The sequence below is a fragment of the Mus pahari genome, chromosome 5 (genome assembly GCF_900095145.1).
Source record: "Mus pahari chromosome 5, PAHARI_EIJ_v1.1, whole genome shotgun sequence".
In the NCBI taxonomy this organism is placed as follows: domain Eukaryota; kingdom Metazoa; phylum Chordata; class Mammalia; order Rodentia; family Muridae; genus Mus; species Mus pahari.
Window position 1 is genome coordinate 41,210,739 of NC_034594.1, and position 15,741 is coordinate 41,226,479.

At 38.9% G+C, this 15,741-nt stretch overlaps 1 protein-coding gene across 1 annotated transcript in view; it reads left to right on the top strand.

Annotated features, from left to right (window-relative positions):
* Pard3b (par-3 family cell polarity regulator beta) overlaps positions 1-15,741 on the top strand; it is a 976,275-nt gene that overhangs the window by 426,884 nt on the left and 533,650 nt on the right. The window contains exon 4 of the mRNA XM_021197960.2: positions 1,528-1,637. Within this exon, the coding sequence (XP_021053619.1) occupies positions 1,528-1,637 (110 nt within the window). The remainder of the gene's footprint in view (positions 1-1,527; positions 1,638-15,741) is intronic.

Genomic DNA, 15,741 nt, shown 5'->3' on the forward strand with positions numbered 1-15,741 from the left:
ACTAGAAAATAATTGAGAGTTTCAAGGTGTCTCCCTTCCTGTTCTCCCAGTTTCTTGGGGACTTGAAATACCATGAGCTGTTTCTTAGGAGACTGCATCTAGAGCAACTCTTCTCTTAGTGCTACTGACCATTTAAGAGATTACCAGAAAGAAGTTCAACCTAAGGTCAACTGAAGAATGAGAAAGTTGATATGAGTCTGAGTTTTAAGGACATTTTTCCTTCTAGTCTAGTTTATTTTTCAAGTTTCATTGAAGAAGAAATTTCCAGCTGTACAATGGAACCATTGTTTATAACACTGTGGAGATGGAGGAAGTAAAGAGTAATGAGGTGATGTTTCTATTAAGTAAGGGGAAAGAAGGAAAGTAGGAGGGAGGGCTGGTACATCGGTCACCGTGAGTCTCTATCTTGAACAGCACAGCAACATACTGTGGAAGTTTTGCCTTCAAGAAAGCAGGTTATGTGAAGAAAAAGGTTAAAAAGTGTTAGCGATTCTGTGTTGTGTAACGAAAAAAATGCTGTACCACATGTGAAACCTATTTGGTAAATAACGTAAGGCAGCACTGAAAATATTCCTGCACGCTGACACAGCGACTGCAGTTTGGGGGATTATTTTCAGAATGTTGATAAATGAGAAACTGCGTTCAACTCCTTCTCACTCTTTCCCCCAAAGTATGCAAATAAAAGCTTAATTTTTTTTTTCTGTGAGAGAGATTTTAAACCACAGGCAGGTTTTTTTTTCTTTACATTTTTTTTTCTATAGCAGTAAATTTTATATGAAGCAAATGATTTCAGGCCTAATTGCACTGAGCGTGTGTGGTTGGTTTGCTGGTTCTGTTGAGGTTGAATTGCATTTGAACTTTCTAACAGTATGATTTTTTTTCAGAATTTAATAACTGACTAAAATATTTAATAACGGGAGCTTTTATTAAATTAAAAAGAATTCAGGATATATTTTTAGAAGGACTAACTTATTTTCTTTATCAGTTTGTCTACTTTAAGGGAAAGGGACAGAATGGAAGCAATCCCTTGTATACTTGAATAGATATTAATGCCATAAGCATAGAGCATAATCTCATGCAGTGTGGATCATTGTTCAAAAGGTTTGGGAAGCATCACAAGGCAGTAATAACTATGCTTCGGTCTGTGGAATAACAAATTCCATCGAATGTTTAAACTTCTTCATTAGTCTTATGCATAATTAGTCTTTACACTTCCACATTATTCTTAGAACCGTTCTTAGATTGCCCACTGCCCAATCTTGCATCACCTAACATATCTGTTAAATGCAATGTTTGGTTTTCAAATGCAGATGGGGAAAGATGAGGGTTGAAAGATAGAGTGTATGCATACTGCCCTAGCTAGAGAAGCCCAGAGAACATCGGGTGGGTTCATTTACAAGCATCCTCAGAAATGGAATGGGGAAACATGAAAGCCCGTCATAAACCTTTTAATTAAAACACATCATGCCATATATTCTCCTCTCCATGGGGTTCATCCGACCTCTTACCTCTTCCTTTGTCCTGCAGGCACTCCATTGCTGGTTAGGAGAAGCAGTGACCCAGCACCAGGGCCCCATGCTGATGCCCAGCCAAGCGCTGCAAGCCTGAGTGGCCAGAGTTTGAAACCTGTTATTCTGGTATGTATCTTACCATCCTCATCTCTGTGAGGGATCAAAGGGCCTTGCCCATTCTTTCCAAAGAGCTGATAATTAGATACAGGAACTTTTGATGAAATTCAGAGTAGTGATTATAAAAATAGATAGCATGGTCTAATCGTAGGATACAGTTATAGCGACAGCTATTACTTACATAGTGCTGAGTATATGTCAAACCCTCATTTAAACTTCTACATGTAAGTTAGGACAAGTCTCTGTTCTCCAATTTTCTGATAAAATGTGAGGCGAGGAGAGATTCAGGACATGGAGCTACTTGTTCAATGATGTAGGAGACTCAGAACTGAACCAAGTGCTCTGGTTCCAAAGGCCCTGTTTCTAGCTAGCATATGACCTTGCTGCACACCTTCTGCCATTCTTCAAAATGTCACAGGGTCGACTGGCGTATTTTCAGTGATTCAATGTAGTGCCTTGTACGGCAGAACAGTGAATGTTGATACAGTCTGAGCTCTCAATACCAGGAATATTTGAGGCCAGCACTGACTTTCTAGAATTCAGCATTGAAACTGAAGAAAGATAAACTACATAAGGAAAAATGTCTATGAGACAACATATTTGTAACTGCTATATTTATAACTGATAAGTAAGAAGTTACTTCGAGGGCACATAGGCTGTGATCCTATTCTTTGCATTCTCAGCTGCTTTGAAGAACTGTAATGGTGGTTCATCCCTCCAAAGAGTCTGCAAGCTAAACGCTGGTTAATGACCATACATGTCTTCACATAGCATGACACTCAATAATGTAACCATATTTAAACTCTCCTAAAAGCCCATCCCTGTCACATTACGAGCCTCACTATTTAGATCACTTTATGAAAAATGTATATCAGGGTGATGAATTAACTAAAGTAATTCTCATGATTTGGTATAGCTTTGTTTTCAAGGACCAATGCCAAAGATTATAAAGTAGGAGCTGCTATGCTGTATTATTGAGTATTTACCAGTTGATGGGTATTTTCCCAATTTGTATATTTTTTCCCTTAAAATAGTACCTTTAAAACAGCTTAGATATAATGTTCTCTCATTATCCTATTTGAAGCTCTAGGTGCTGGAGAGATGACTTAGTCCTTGAGAAAGCCTTTGCCTTTAAATATGTATGTTTTATTATTACTTTTAATTTTTTGTATTATAATTAAATCCTTCTTCTCTTCCCTTTCCTCCCCCCAAACCTCACCTATGCCTTTCTTTATTCTCCTCCAAATTCAAGGTCACCTTTTAAAAATTAATTGTTGTTACATGCATCTACATACATATATATGTATATTTACATACTTATATATATATGTATATGTGTGTATTTCCAAATATAGCCTATTAAGTTTATATAATGCTACTCCTATATATGTGTATGTTTCCAGAGCTGAGCATTCAGTATTAAATAGCCAATCATTGTGTTCTTCACTGGGAAAGACTGTTTCTGCCGCTTTCCGCATTCTTTGGTTGCCTAGAGTTCTTTCTGTAGGGTTGAGGCCTCATGCTCCCCCCTCATACTTTTCCCACATGCATGGCTCTTGGTGTACTCTTTGTTTAGCTCCAGTTTAGGCATCGTGTTGAAGAGCACCTATTTTCTTGCAGAGGACTCTCATTGGAAACCCAGCTCCTGGGAATTCAGTGCCCTCTTTTGGCCTCTGTAGGCACTTCACTCATGTACATGGACCAACACACATAGCAAGCACATAATTGAAAATAAAAATAAAAACCTTTAAAGACTTGCCTCTTTGGGGATGTCAATTTATTATAACATTAATAAAAACTGAGTATATCTGATCTACTTGATTGATGGGTAGAGAGAAACCCAGTGTTTGATGTTTTATGGAGTTTTTGTTTGTTTGTCTTCATTTCATTCTAAATATGCAGTGATTGAGACCAGGTTAAGTCTAGATATATTGAATTGAGAAAAGGAATGATATAAATATGAGGAAATTTACATGAATAAGAATAAGTACAATTTAATTTATTTTATGCTATCTATGTACCCTAAAATGAGTCTACCTGATTGGTGTTGTCACTATTTGCATGCAGAAAGATCCTCCAACATCTCATCTAGTTCAGTTTGTATCACATAGACTCAATGCGTAGAACGATAGAAATAACATAAACATTTCTTTCTTTTAGAGAAAATTAGGTCTCCCATCTTTCTAATACCTTGATCCAAATATGACCTTAGGGAATTCTGAGGCAGGGCATGTGGTTGGATGATATAGTATTACTAGCAGAGATTTGTACTCTAACTTTGGGAAAAGGAATACTGCCACTCAAAATGCTTGTACCTTGCCTTTATGTAAGTGAAGTGGCTTAAGTGCTGGTGTGTCAGAAGTAGTAAGGAAAGCCCACGTTGTTTTTCTTCCTCTAAGTGGGCTATGTGCATGATGATGAGTGTACCTGAGGCTTAAAGGATGTGGTCCTTGCCTTGGCAGATGACAGAAGTGCTCAGGCTTCTCTTGCTTTGATTATACAATAATCTCTGCTGATTGTGTGATTCCTAATTCACCAGGAACACACAATGTGCCATGCCTTTCTTCATCTAGATCCAAGTACATGGAAAACGCTCAGTGAGTGCATGCTGTGGGTCTAGAAATGAAAGATACATGTAAACCTAGTGGGAATTCTTAGAGTTTCTGAGCACTACAGCAGCTTTAATTAATAATTAACCCAACCCAGCCATTCTAGCCATTACTCACTACCACCCCCCAAAATTCTTTCCTTTTTTATAATATTTATTTAGTCTCCCTAAGTCAAGAAACAAATACATTAACTGTTCTGACACACCAGCACTTAAGCCACATGAGAACTGTAGACAGGGTTATTGAGTAAAGATTCTAGAGAGGGTGTCAATTTTCACTTAGGAGAAAGGCATTGTTTGTGTCATAGACTCATTAATTTTTTGTTGAATTTGCTTTCAAATACATTTGCAATTGTGAGTTAAAAATTATATATTAAATTATTTTAATTACTTTTATTTCTAAATGTGGTTAATAGAAAACTATAGATTGCATTTATGGTTCTCAACGTATTTATATTGAATAGTGTTCCTTGAGACAGAAGTAAAATCAGGTGTAAATTAGTAAAATTATTTGAAACCCTAGGAGGCAGGGTCTCTGAGTCCTATGTTGTCTTTTGTGTGTCAGTATGATTCCTTGTTATCCTGACTCCCTTCTGTGGTACAATACAGCACATTCACTAATTCTATAGACATCCAGGTATAGATAAAAACCGTGGCGTCCTATACATGTCCATGCAGTTGCTGTCAGTACTTGCTCAGTGATGAGAGAGGGGCCTATTGGTGAAGCATGGGGAAACCAGCACCACAGTGCTTACCTGGGAGCACTTTGTTTCTTTGTGACGAGGACCTTAGGTGTTGAGGAAGTCTGGATTGCAGTAAGCAATGTGAAAAACAATTGCTTTATAGATTCATGTTGCATTGGTTGGATGCAAATATCTGCATCTGTCTCTTTCAGCTGCTTGGTTTGTCTTTCAGAGGGCAGTCATGGTGGGTTTCTTTGTGTGAGTGCTCCATAACCTCTTTGTCAGACCTTGAGACCTCCCCTTGAGTTGGATTCCATTTTGGGTTTGTAGCTGGAACTTCTTTTCCTTAGGCTCCTCTCTATTTCCATCCCTGTGATCCTTTCAGACCGGAGCAATTATGGGTCAGAGATGTGTCTGTGAGATGGCAACGCCATCCCTCACTTGATGTCCTGTCTTCCTGTTGGAGGTGGGCTCTATAAGTTCCCTCTCCCTACTGTCCAGCATTTCATCTAAGGTCCCTCCCTTTGAGTCCTGGGAGTCTCTCACCTCTCAGGTCTCTGATGCATTCTGGGGGGGGAGGGGATCCCCCCAACCTCCTATTTTTCCTGAGGTTGCCTGTTTAGGGTCTTCAGTCCTTTTCCCTCACCCAATACCAAATCAGGTTCCCCTCTCCCTACTACCCTCCTCCCTGACCCTGCTTACTTTCCCTCCCAGGTCTCTCCCTCCCTCTCCACTTGTGATTGCTTTCTTCTATCTACCAAGTGGGACTGAGGAGTTCTCTCTTGGGCACTTTCGCTTGTTGAGCTTTTTGAGTTCTGTGGACTGAAAGAGTCAGATGCAGATATTTGCACCCAACTAATGGACAGAAAGAAGAAGCTGAGCTCCGCCGTTGAATTAAGGAAGGCTGAAAGAAGCTGAGGAGAAGGGCGATCCTGTAGGAGGACCAACAGTCTCAATTAATCTGGACCCCTGAGATCTCTCAAACACTGGACCACCAAACAGACAGCATACACCAGCTGATATGAGGCTCCCAACACACATACAGTAGAGGACTTCCAGGTCTGTGTTCATTCAGAGATGATGCATCTAACCCTCAAGAGACTGGAGTCCCCAGGGAGTTTAGAGGTCAGGTGGGATGGGGGTGGGGGCATCCACTTGGGGGCAGGTAGGGAGGAAGTGTGGGATGTGGAGCAGATGGAGTGGGAGGTGGATGGGGGGGACAGGGAACAGAATATGGAGTGTAAAAAATAAAAAACAAATAAAAGAAAGATACATGTTCCATTGCTTCTCCTTCTGATATCCAGTGGGGGAAAACAATTGGAATTTCCACATCTAAGAAGTGTTCTCATGTAAGTAATTCACAGACAGCAGGGCCCCAAGTGGTTTATTCCCAGGAAAGTTAGCCCTAATCCACACCTTAAGAATCTAAGGAGTAAATACTTGACATATTTGCCTGTGTTGAAGTACTGCCTTTAAAACCACTGTCGATGCTAGTTATTTTTAACTGTACTTTATTAGACCCACTGTAGTTAAAATTGGCTCACTGATGCCCAGAGATGTGCACTTTGGAAAGGTTAGAAAATTTGCATCTTTCTTCTGATTGAATTATTTCAAATTGGTTATTTCAGATGTACACTCACAGGCATGTTGGACTTCCAAGGCCGCACCAAATTAGAAATTTTGAATTTGCTGCAAGTTTCAAATTCTGACTGCTGGAAAACCCTCCAAATTTCAGAGTTTGTTACTTAAAAGTTCCATCAGACAAACAGCATGTAAATTTGTTTCCCTGCCTTCTCTTCATAACATGATAGTATAGCTATTAATGTTCAAGCAGCAATAGCTATTCATCTTCCAAGACAGTAGCAAACCTCATTTTTCTGACACTTTTGTACTAAAGAAAGAGAACCCTGGGGACAGGATATTAGAGTAGGAGGTTTCTTACAAGAAGCCTTACCTTCCTTCACTTGATTGCAAGCCGGTGTTCTCCTTTGGCTTCAGGGCATGCCATAAATCTGAGCGCCTTGAAATCGATATTCCTGAATTTACAAATGGAACTCCAAACACATGTGATATCCCCCCTTAATATCCGGTTAACTAATATAGGTGTTTGTGCTTTAATGACTGTTTGCATCTTGCATTTAATCCTTAAGGCACATGGATCCTGCAGGGTGAGTAAATTAAAAAGTAGATTCCTGGACTGTATATGGTTGTTCTCTGGGAGTAGAGGCGGTGCTCTAGACCTGTTACTTAAATGGTTTGTATTACCAAAATGTGTGTGTGTGTGTGTGTGTGTGTGTGTGTGTGTGTGTGTGTGTGTTCACTTGTGGCCTTTAGAAGTTGATGGCAATTATTATATAAATTTTACTTTTTTAAATGATGCAGTCAGTTTGGGTGGTTGTTAAAGTGGAAGGCAATGCCTGGGTATAAGGGGATATCAGGGGGTGTGATATCTCTTTGGAGTTTTAGTATGGCATGGGCAAGGGACTTATGGCGTGGGCAAGGGACTCATTGCTCTCTACAGTTTAGAAGGAGAGAGAAAGAAGATGAGAAGCCCCTTTTTTGAGAGATAAATAGTACAGGGAACCAATTCCTTGACTCCGAAGACTGTCTCTGAGTAAGAGAGGTTCACCCTCTGCCTGGAAAGGTCCAGTAACTAAGGCTATTTCATCCTATTTATCATCTTTCCTACCTAGCACATAGACATAAATCCAGGAGATTAAGATGAATTTTCTTTTTCATTTTGCTCCTAGAGCCACATATGCCTGTTTATTCAATAGCAATACAATTTTTCAATACTCTCCAGTTAAGATTAGGGGGGAAGAACACGGGCTGGCTCTGGAGGGTCCACTCAGAAATATCTCCATTTTTCAGGAATGTTCTACTAGAGGATAGGTAGAAACCCAGCCAGTCTTTAGAGATATGGGTGTTTCATTGGCAAAGATCCTGCAGATGGTAATGGTGAGGAGAACTATTTCCAGTGAGTAGCAGCATTTTTCTTGCCTGGGGATGGAGAAATTTCTTATTGGATGATATATCTCTTTCCAAGCATGTCATGTATATCAAAACTATTATAGATGTTTCCCCCAGATTAAACTTTCTCAAATCTGTGAGCGAAATCATTGAGATATTACAATTACAAGTTTAATAGCTTGTCTGTTAGGTTAAAAATCAGAAGGCATTTGGTTGTGGGCTGCCGACCATATAAGCAAACCAGCTAACCATGGTCTGCCTTTCTTGGGGGTTATTCTAAGTCTACACTTAATAAGGAAAATACAAGTGAATCTATGCCAAAATTCAACTTAAGATTTAGTAAACAGTTTGGATGAACAAATGTTAATTTCTCTCCAGTAGATATTACAGCTTTATAGCTATAAAATTTAAGACTGGACGACTGCTGAGGGATATCTGAAGGAAGGTGATAGCCATTGTATTTCAGCCAGGAGCATTGGATGCTGTTCAACGAAAGGGAATAGCTTGTAACATACAATTGTATTATTTAGAGATACTGAATCCTACAAAAAGGTTTTCTTTCATTCTTTCCTTTTTTTCTGCCAGTGATTTAATAATAGTCCTGTTGTTTGTAACTCCAGCTGTTCACGCTGTGTGCTGATAAGACCAGAGCTTTGAAGACACATTGCAGCGATGGTTTTCATATGGCTTTGTTTTAAGAGATAAAGCTGCCATCCAGTATTTCATAAAGCCAGATGTTTACTAAGTTTGGCAAGTTTAGGCAGCTTAATTTCTAAAACATTGTGCTTAGAGACTAACGTTCAGGTTAGGGAGAGTGACGAGCCTGGTTTATTTTGTAGCAGAGTTTTTCACTGCAGTTTTGCAGAAGTTGATTTAAAAAACAAACAAACAGACAAACAAACAAACAAACAAACAAATGGCTTAGCTGAATGTCTACACCCTGACAAGCTAGGAACCCTGGGAAATGTGACCCCTGTTCAGGACCGTGCTTTTGCAATACTTATCCTGAGTCTAGTTTAAAACTGGACAACAAAAAGAAAATTCACTATTCCAAGTCTTTTTCAGAAGTGAAAGAACTAACCATCACTTCTGTTTTCAGTCAGGCTCTAAGCATAATACAAACTAAATGTGCTTTGCTTTCATATCAAAATATATTGATTGACATTTTAGATATCCAACCTTGTGCTGCAAGCCATTAGGAAACCTTCAGACATTACTCTTCTTGGGAAACATAAGAAGACCAAATCCAAAGCAACTAAACACCCCTATCACCCTGAGCGGCTATCAGATTATCAGATGTTATCTCTTAACTATCAATATGCCTGTTCTTTGTCTGTACTCTGCACTTGGGCTCTTGGCCTGAGTTTATGTTTCTTTAGACCCTGAAGGGAGTGGCCATGTTTGGTGATCTGTTAGCTCTTATATTCCTGCAGTGTAACTACCAGTTGGCATACTGCTAAGGCTGCAAGGACTTCAGTGGCCAGAGCTGATCTCTTACTTATGGTCAGGTCCCCAGGCATTGGTCCTGGCACTTGGTAGATCATCATGAATGTATGAGGCTTAAAACTTTCCTTTCTGAGATGAATAAAGTGAAGTCATTTCAACAACCTTCAAGCCGCTTTAGCCTGTTTTATAAGTGTGTATATTGTACATGTGCACATATCTGTGTGCACATACACACACAAATATGAATGAATTGGATTATGAACGGTTCTTTTATGAAAGAGAACACTGTTCTCTACCTGAAATAGCTTGCTTCCGCTGAGTTGTGAGTCAGAGAGATGTCCAAGCACGACTGCTCTGCTACACATTTAACTGAGAGCTGGTGGCTGAGGTCAGCACTTTGGATTCTCAGACATTTCATTTTAGAATTTAAACAATGAGCTGGTTCAGAGAATTAGTTAAAATTATAGGGAGAGAACAAGCCATTGTTATTCTGCTCATGAATTGTTATAGAGGCTAATTTTACAAGTAAACCATGAAGAAAAACAGAATAGAAATTAATTCCAACGTAGTAGATTCACTTATTTGGACTTCTTTTCTGTCAACCAAATTGTGAGTTCTATAATATAAACTTAGCAAGCCCATCAGTCATAATGTTATACTTGTCTAATAGCTATGTTCAAAGACTTCAAAAACGCTTCTGATTTTAATTTTAGGTTCATTTCTTACACCACTGCATCTAAAGATGTTCCTTTCCAGCACTTCTTTCATTCCATCTTTTCTTAATAGGTTTTTCTAGTTTTGACTGATGTAGGAGAAGAAAAAAAATACTGCTAGTACTTGGGTTAATTAACAGAGTGTGGGTAGATGTGACTTTAGTACTCTGCTCAGATCCAGTGTTTACACCGTTGCTGTAGTTTATTTTGATGTAGCTGATTCTGAAGATCAACATCCTATATACTCCAAATGGCTCACACTGTAACCTATGAAGAATGTATAAATTGTGAATGATTCTTTCCTAAAATGTGTATAACTAAAAAAAAAAAATAAAATAAAGTAAAATAAACAAGGAAGCTACATAAACTGCAATTGCTATTATCCATTTAAACTCCATACTAATGACTTGTAGGTTCCTGGTATGAGTTTTTAACCTTGGTGAGAATGGATTCAACTTTAAATTTTATTCTAATGTCCTATGAATGTCTATGCATTCAAAGAACAGCAATGAAGTTTTCCATCTAAGATACCAGTAGTCTGTGTGTATTTGCCAAGTAAATAATAAAGACAAACGTTTAAAGTAAAAGCCTGAATAGCCATACAGAGGCAGTATCATAAAATGGTGTCTACACAAACACACATCAACCCAATGAAATCGCTACCTTTAAAAATCTCCTGTCTAAACTCAAGTAGCTAGGTATGTCTAAGGTCAGAGTCAAGGTTGAGAACTGTGGGTTTTGTTGTTGCTTGTTGTTATTGTTGTTCTCTTCCATGATGGCCTTCTGGGCTTCAGACAATTGAGAAACATCCATGGTGTAGACTGAAAGGGTTAATGAACATTCTCCCAGCTTCTGAAAGGAATACAACTTTCTCTTCAGATGAGGATTTTTTTTTTTTTCTCTTTCTCAAAACATACACCCTCCTGAAGTGTGTGTTTCATTCTGGCTTCTGCTTACAAAGCAGAGTTAGTCATAGAATGACATCGTACAGACATTAAACAGGACTTTTCTTTCTCAGGAGGGGGCCCCTTTCCTAATGGCCCTGTGCCATAAAGTTGAATTCTGAAGTAGATGAATCACATTTTAAAAGTCGCTACTGTGTGTGTTTTACGCTTGTGGAAACACGTAGTATCCTCCTAAGCAGTGTGTGGCTTGTGACAGAGCTGCTTTTGATGTCTGATTAGATGATCATGGAGACATCTGGAGTGAGTTAGGTTTGAAGTGACTGTTGTGAGCCAATGGAGGCTCCAAACCCTTTGGATAGAGTGAGGCTTTATTTTGTTTTTCCCTAAATCACAAGCTATTGTGATATTTAACTGATTTTTTTGAGCCCTCTCTCCAGACAGATCTCCATACTTTTACAAAGTAAAAATGGATGAATGGCATTTGTTGGAAAAAAAAATCGTAAAGGGTTATTGCTGTGGAAAGAAACTGGCAGCTAATGCATCTGAAGTCAGAACTGACTGACTTATTACAGAGAATGATGGCTGTGTTACCTCTGCCTTTAATTCCAGTCACTGCCAATCAAACCACCCTTCTCTGTGTTAACATATAGATAAAAATGTATTTAGTTTTAGCTCCATTCTTACAGTGATCTAAAGAGAAGCAAGCAGATCGAGGCACAGCTGATGCTGTTTAGATTGCAATGCTGCTGTGTGTGGGGAGCACTCATTGAGAGATTACTCATTAATATAGCAAATTGTATTTGAGTGGTTGCAAAATATGAGCATGGCATAGAGGCTGTGTAATTTCCAGAGAAATTCTTTACCCAAAGTATTTGGAATAATTCTGGATGCCAAAATAATTTCATATATATATATAATCTTAAGAAGCAGGCCTGATACTAAGCATTAAATTTATTTGTTTCCTAAGCACCTTAGATATACAACTTAGGGCAGTTGTATACAACATTTAAATAATCTGATTTTTTGCTGTAGCCTACTCACAGGAATTGAGGGGTGAGCTTTTCCACTTAGGCTATCAGGTGCTCAGTCAATAAAACAATGCTCTCTATGTATTCATGAGTAAGACTATTATTCATCTATAATAGATGGGTAGACACATACACACACACCCCACATGATTTTTTTGCCTTAAAAATCCCTTTTTCAGAGCGTCCAAAATGTCTATTACATTTCTTATGACAGTCGCCGGGCGTGGTGGCGCACGCCTTTAATCCCAGCATTCGGGAGGCAGAGGCAGGCGGATTTCTGAGTTCGAGGCCAGCCTGGTCTGCAAAGTGAGTTAGTTCCAGGACAGCCAGGGCTATACAGAGAAACCCTGTCTCAAAAAACAAAAACAAAAAACAAAAAACATTTCTTATGACAGTCTATGAAAACTCCTTTCCTTCATAGGTCGTGGGAAGACGCACACACATGGTCTTTGTCATCTGAGGCATTGAAGTGTCCAGGTCAGGGTTTTAAGTACATTCATTCACAGCCGTGCCTCTGTCATCACTGCCTCCAGAGTTCTGCAGTTTGCAAAACTGAATTCTGTAGCCATTAAAAATGATCTCTGCTGTCCAGAAACCCTGACAACTACAATTCACCTTTCTCTCTTCCTAATTTTGAAACCCTTGGAATCTCAGCAGCAGACTCACACAGTCGCTGTCTTTGTGTGACCAGCTAATTTGATCAAGCATGTCATCCTCAAGCTGCATGCATCCCGTACCACAGTCTACACCGATTTCCTGTTCGACGCTCAACAGAATCCTGTTGTTCGTATATACTCTATTGGGAGGATTTTGTTGATGCCGATTAGATGATCTCTCATGTCACCTTGAGTATAGTGCTGCTACGGACATGCGTGTATCACTTTTAAGTCCTTGTTTGCAGCAGTGTATGATAGCACACACCTGCACACTGCTCAAACTTTGGGAGCTGAGAATCTCAAATGAAAATTTAAGAAGCAACCTAACAGATGCATATACTTACACCCAACCAATGGACAGAAGCCAGGGACCCCTGTGGTTGAATTAGGGAAAAGTTGGAAGAAGCTGAGGAGGGCATCCCCATAGAAAGACCAGCCGTCTCAACTGACCTGGATCCCCGAGATCTCTCACACACTGACCCACCCACCAGGTAGTATACACCAGCTGTTATCAGGCCCCCAACAAATTTACAACAGAGGACTGCAGGATCTGGACTCAGTGAGTGAAGATGAACCTAACCCTCAAGAGGCTTGAGGCCCCAGGGAGTGGGGAGGCCTGGCAACGTGGAATAGTAGGGGACATCCTCTTGGAGACAGGAGTGGAGGAATGGGATAAGGAACTGTGGAGGTGGACCAGGAAGGGAATAATGACTGGACTATAACAAAAAGGTTAAAGATAATTTAAAAAAGAAGAAACAACCTATATATATTCACATATATAATACAAAAATGAGGTCCAGCTTTTCATCCACTCTCCTTCTAAACAGAAGTTTAATTTCTGAATCATATGTTTGCTTTTATTTTTACTTTTACATGTTATTATCGTCTTAATTTTCACCTTTTTTTTTTCAAGATTTTATTTATATATTATATGTAAGTACACTGTAGCTGTCTTCAGACACTCCAGAAGGGAGCGTCAGATCTTGTTATAGATGGTTATGAGCCACCATGTGGTTGTTGGGATTTGAACTCTGGACCTTTGGAAGAGCAGTCGGGTGCTCTTACTCACTGAGCCATCTCACCAGCCCTAATTTTCACCTTTTAATGGAACTATTTTCCTCAGACAGACTATTTTACTTCCAAAAGTTTTTTTGTAAGTAGCCATCCTGGTGAGTAAGATATTATCATGGCTTTTGATTTACATTTCTTTCATGATTAATGATTTTGAACATCTGCTGAAAGACTTACTGGTCATTTACATATCTTTGGTCTTTATAACTCTTTTGCCTAAATTTAAGATGGGTTGCTTATTTTTATTGTTAAGTTTTAAGTGTACCCTATCGATTCTGAATATTAATTTGTTATCAAGTATATCATTTGAAAATATTTTCTCCCTTTGCACTTTATTGATTGCATTTTAAGGGGGAAACATGCTATTGTCGTGAAATTCATGTTTTATGCTTTTTCTTTTGTTCCCTATGTCTTTAATATTGGAGTATCATTGTCTAATTATTTAATACTTCTAGTAAGAGTTTTCATCTAACAATGTTATAGTAGTACCTCATTTAGGGCATTGACCAACTTTTAACCAGACCTCATAGTCTTAAACCCAGATGCCCTAGGAACTCAGCCCAACATGTGCTGCAGAGTGAGATCAAGCCCAGGCTGAGGATGTAGCTTAGCGGGAGGAAGCTTTCCTACCATGCACAAAGCCTTAGGTTCACTCTTCAGTACTGAAAGACAGACAGATCAAAACAGACCGGTATGCTCTAGGTAGCACACTTGTCTGGCATGAACAGTACTCCAAGTTTAATTCCAAGTATTTTCAAAAATAATATCCTAGATTTCCATCAAATGAATGGGAAAAGGAACTGCTGGTGTCTGCAAATGATGGAAAGCTATGTAAACACAAAAGGATAAAATCCTCTTTTCTGTGACAACATAGATAGGCGTGAAGTCATTAGGTTAAGTTAAAGAAGCCAAGTTTTACCAGAGCTCACTATAGGAGTCTAAAATAGATAAGAGTAGGTCCCAAAAAGCCAGAGCAGTGGGAAGGCGGGAGGCAGAGCTGGGGAAATGTTGGTCAAAGTACTAAGTTATAGCTACACTCGAGTTTGAATGTTCTTTTGCATAAAACAACTATAGATAATGGTGACTTCATTAAGTATTTCCAAAGATTTGGAATACAGTATTTAGGGTGTTTAACTATCAACAAAAAGTAAATGTTTTAGAAAACATGCCTAAGCTGGTATGAGCATTACACCATTTACACAAACATGTATCACTACCATGTAGAATACCATAGAGAATTCACGTATGTCAATTAAAAGACCATCCTTCCCTACTGACAGATCTTGGCAGCCTTTTTGAAGATTACCTCATGCACAAAAGTTTACTTTAAGGTTCTTGATATAGCTTTTTGTAGTCTTACTTTGGGTTTTCTACTAAGCATCGACTCTAGAAAAAGAACATGAAGAACCCTATGTGTACCATCCTCTATTTCCCATACACACTTCTTCCTCAATACCCCAGCTCAACTATTGACTGAATGACCAATATTGATTTTCCTTTTCTCCTCACGTACTTCTAGATTCACTTCTCTGTCTAGACCAGTTCTTGCCCACCCCTCTGTCTCTCATTATCCCCTTCACCCCATGTTACTTGTCTTGCTCATTATTTCCACTGAGGATCTTCCTTGCTATGCCCTGAGCTCCCTCTGATTTACTGAATTGTTTACACATTTAGAACATAATCCTGTAGCTAAAGAACAATGGTACTTAGAAAAGGTTTGCAGAAGCAGTGAAATACATTTTGAGGATGAATCTATTTAAATTCTACTTTAGTTGCATTTAAATGACCTGCAATCTATTTCTGCCAAGAAGAGACCATGTATTATCATCCCCGGGTGTTGTGGAGAGGGTTTTCTCTTACTTAATACCAAGGCCATAATCTGGTGTAGAAACTATGATATACAGGACCTCCTTGATATACAATGGTATTACAATTAAATTAACCCAAAATGAATTGAAGATATTTGAGGGTAAAATTCACTTAATATTCACTTCAGAACTTGATAGTTTAGTCCAGTTTGCCTTAAACATGCT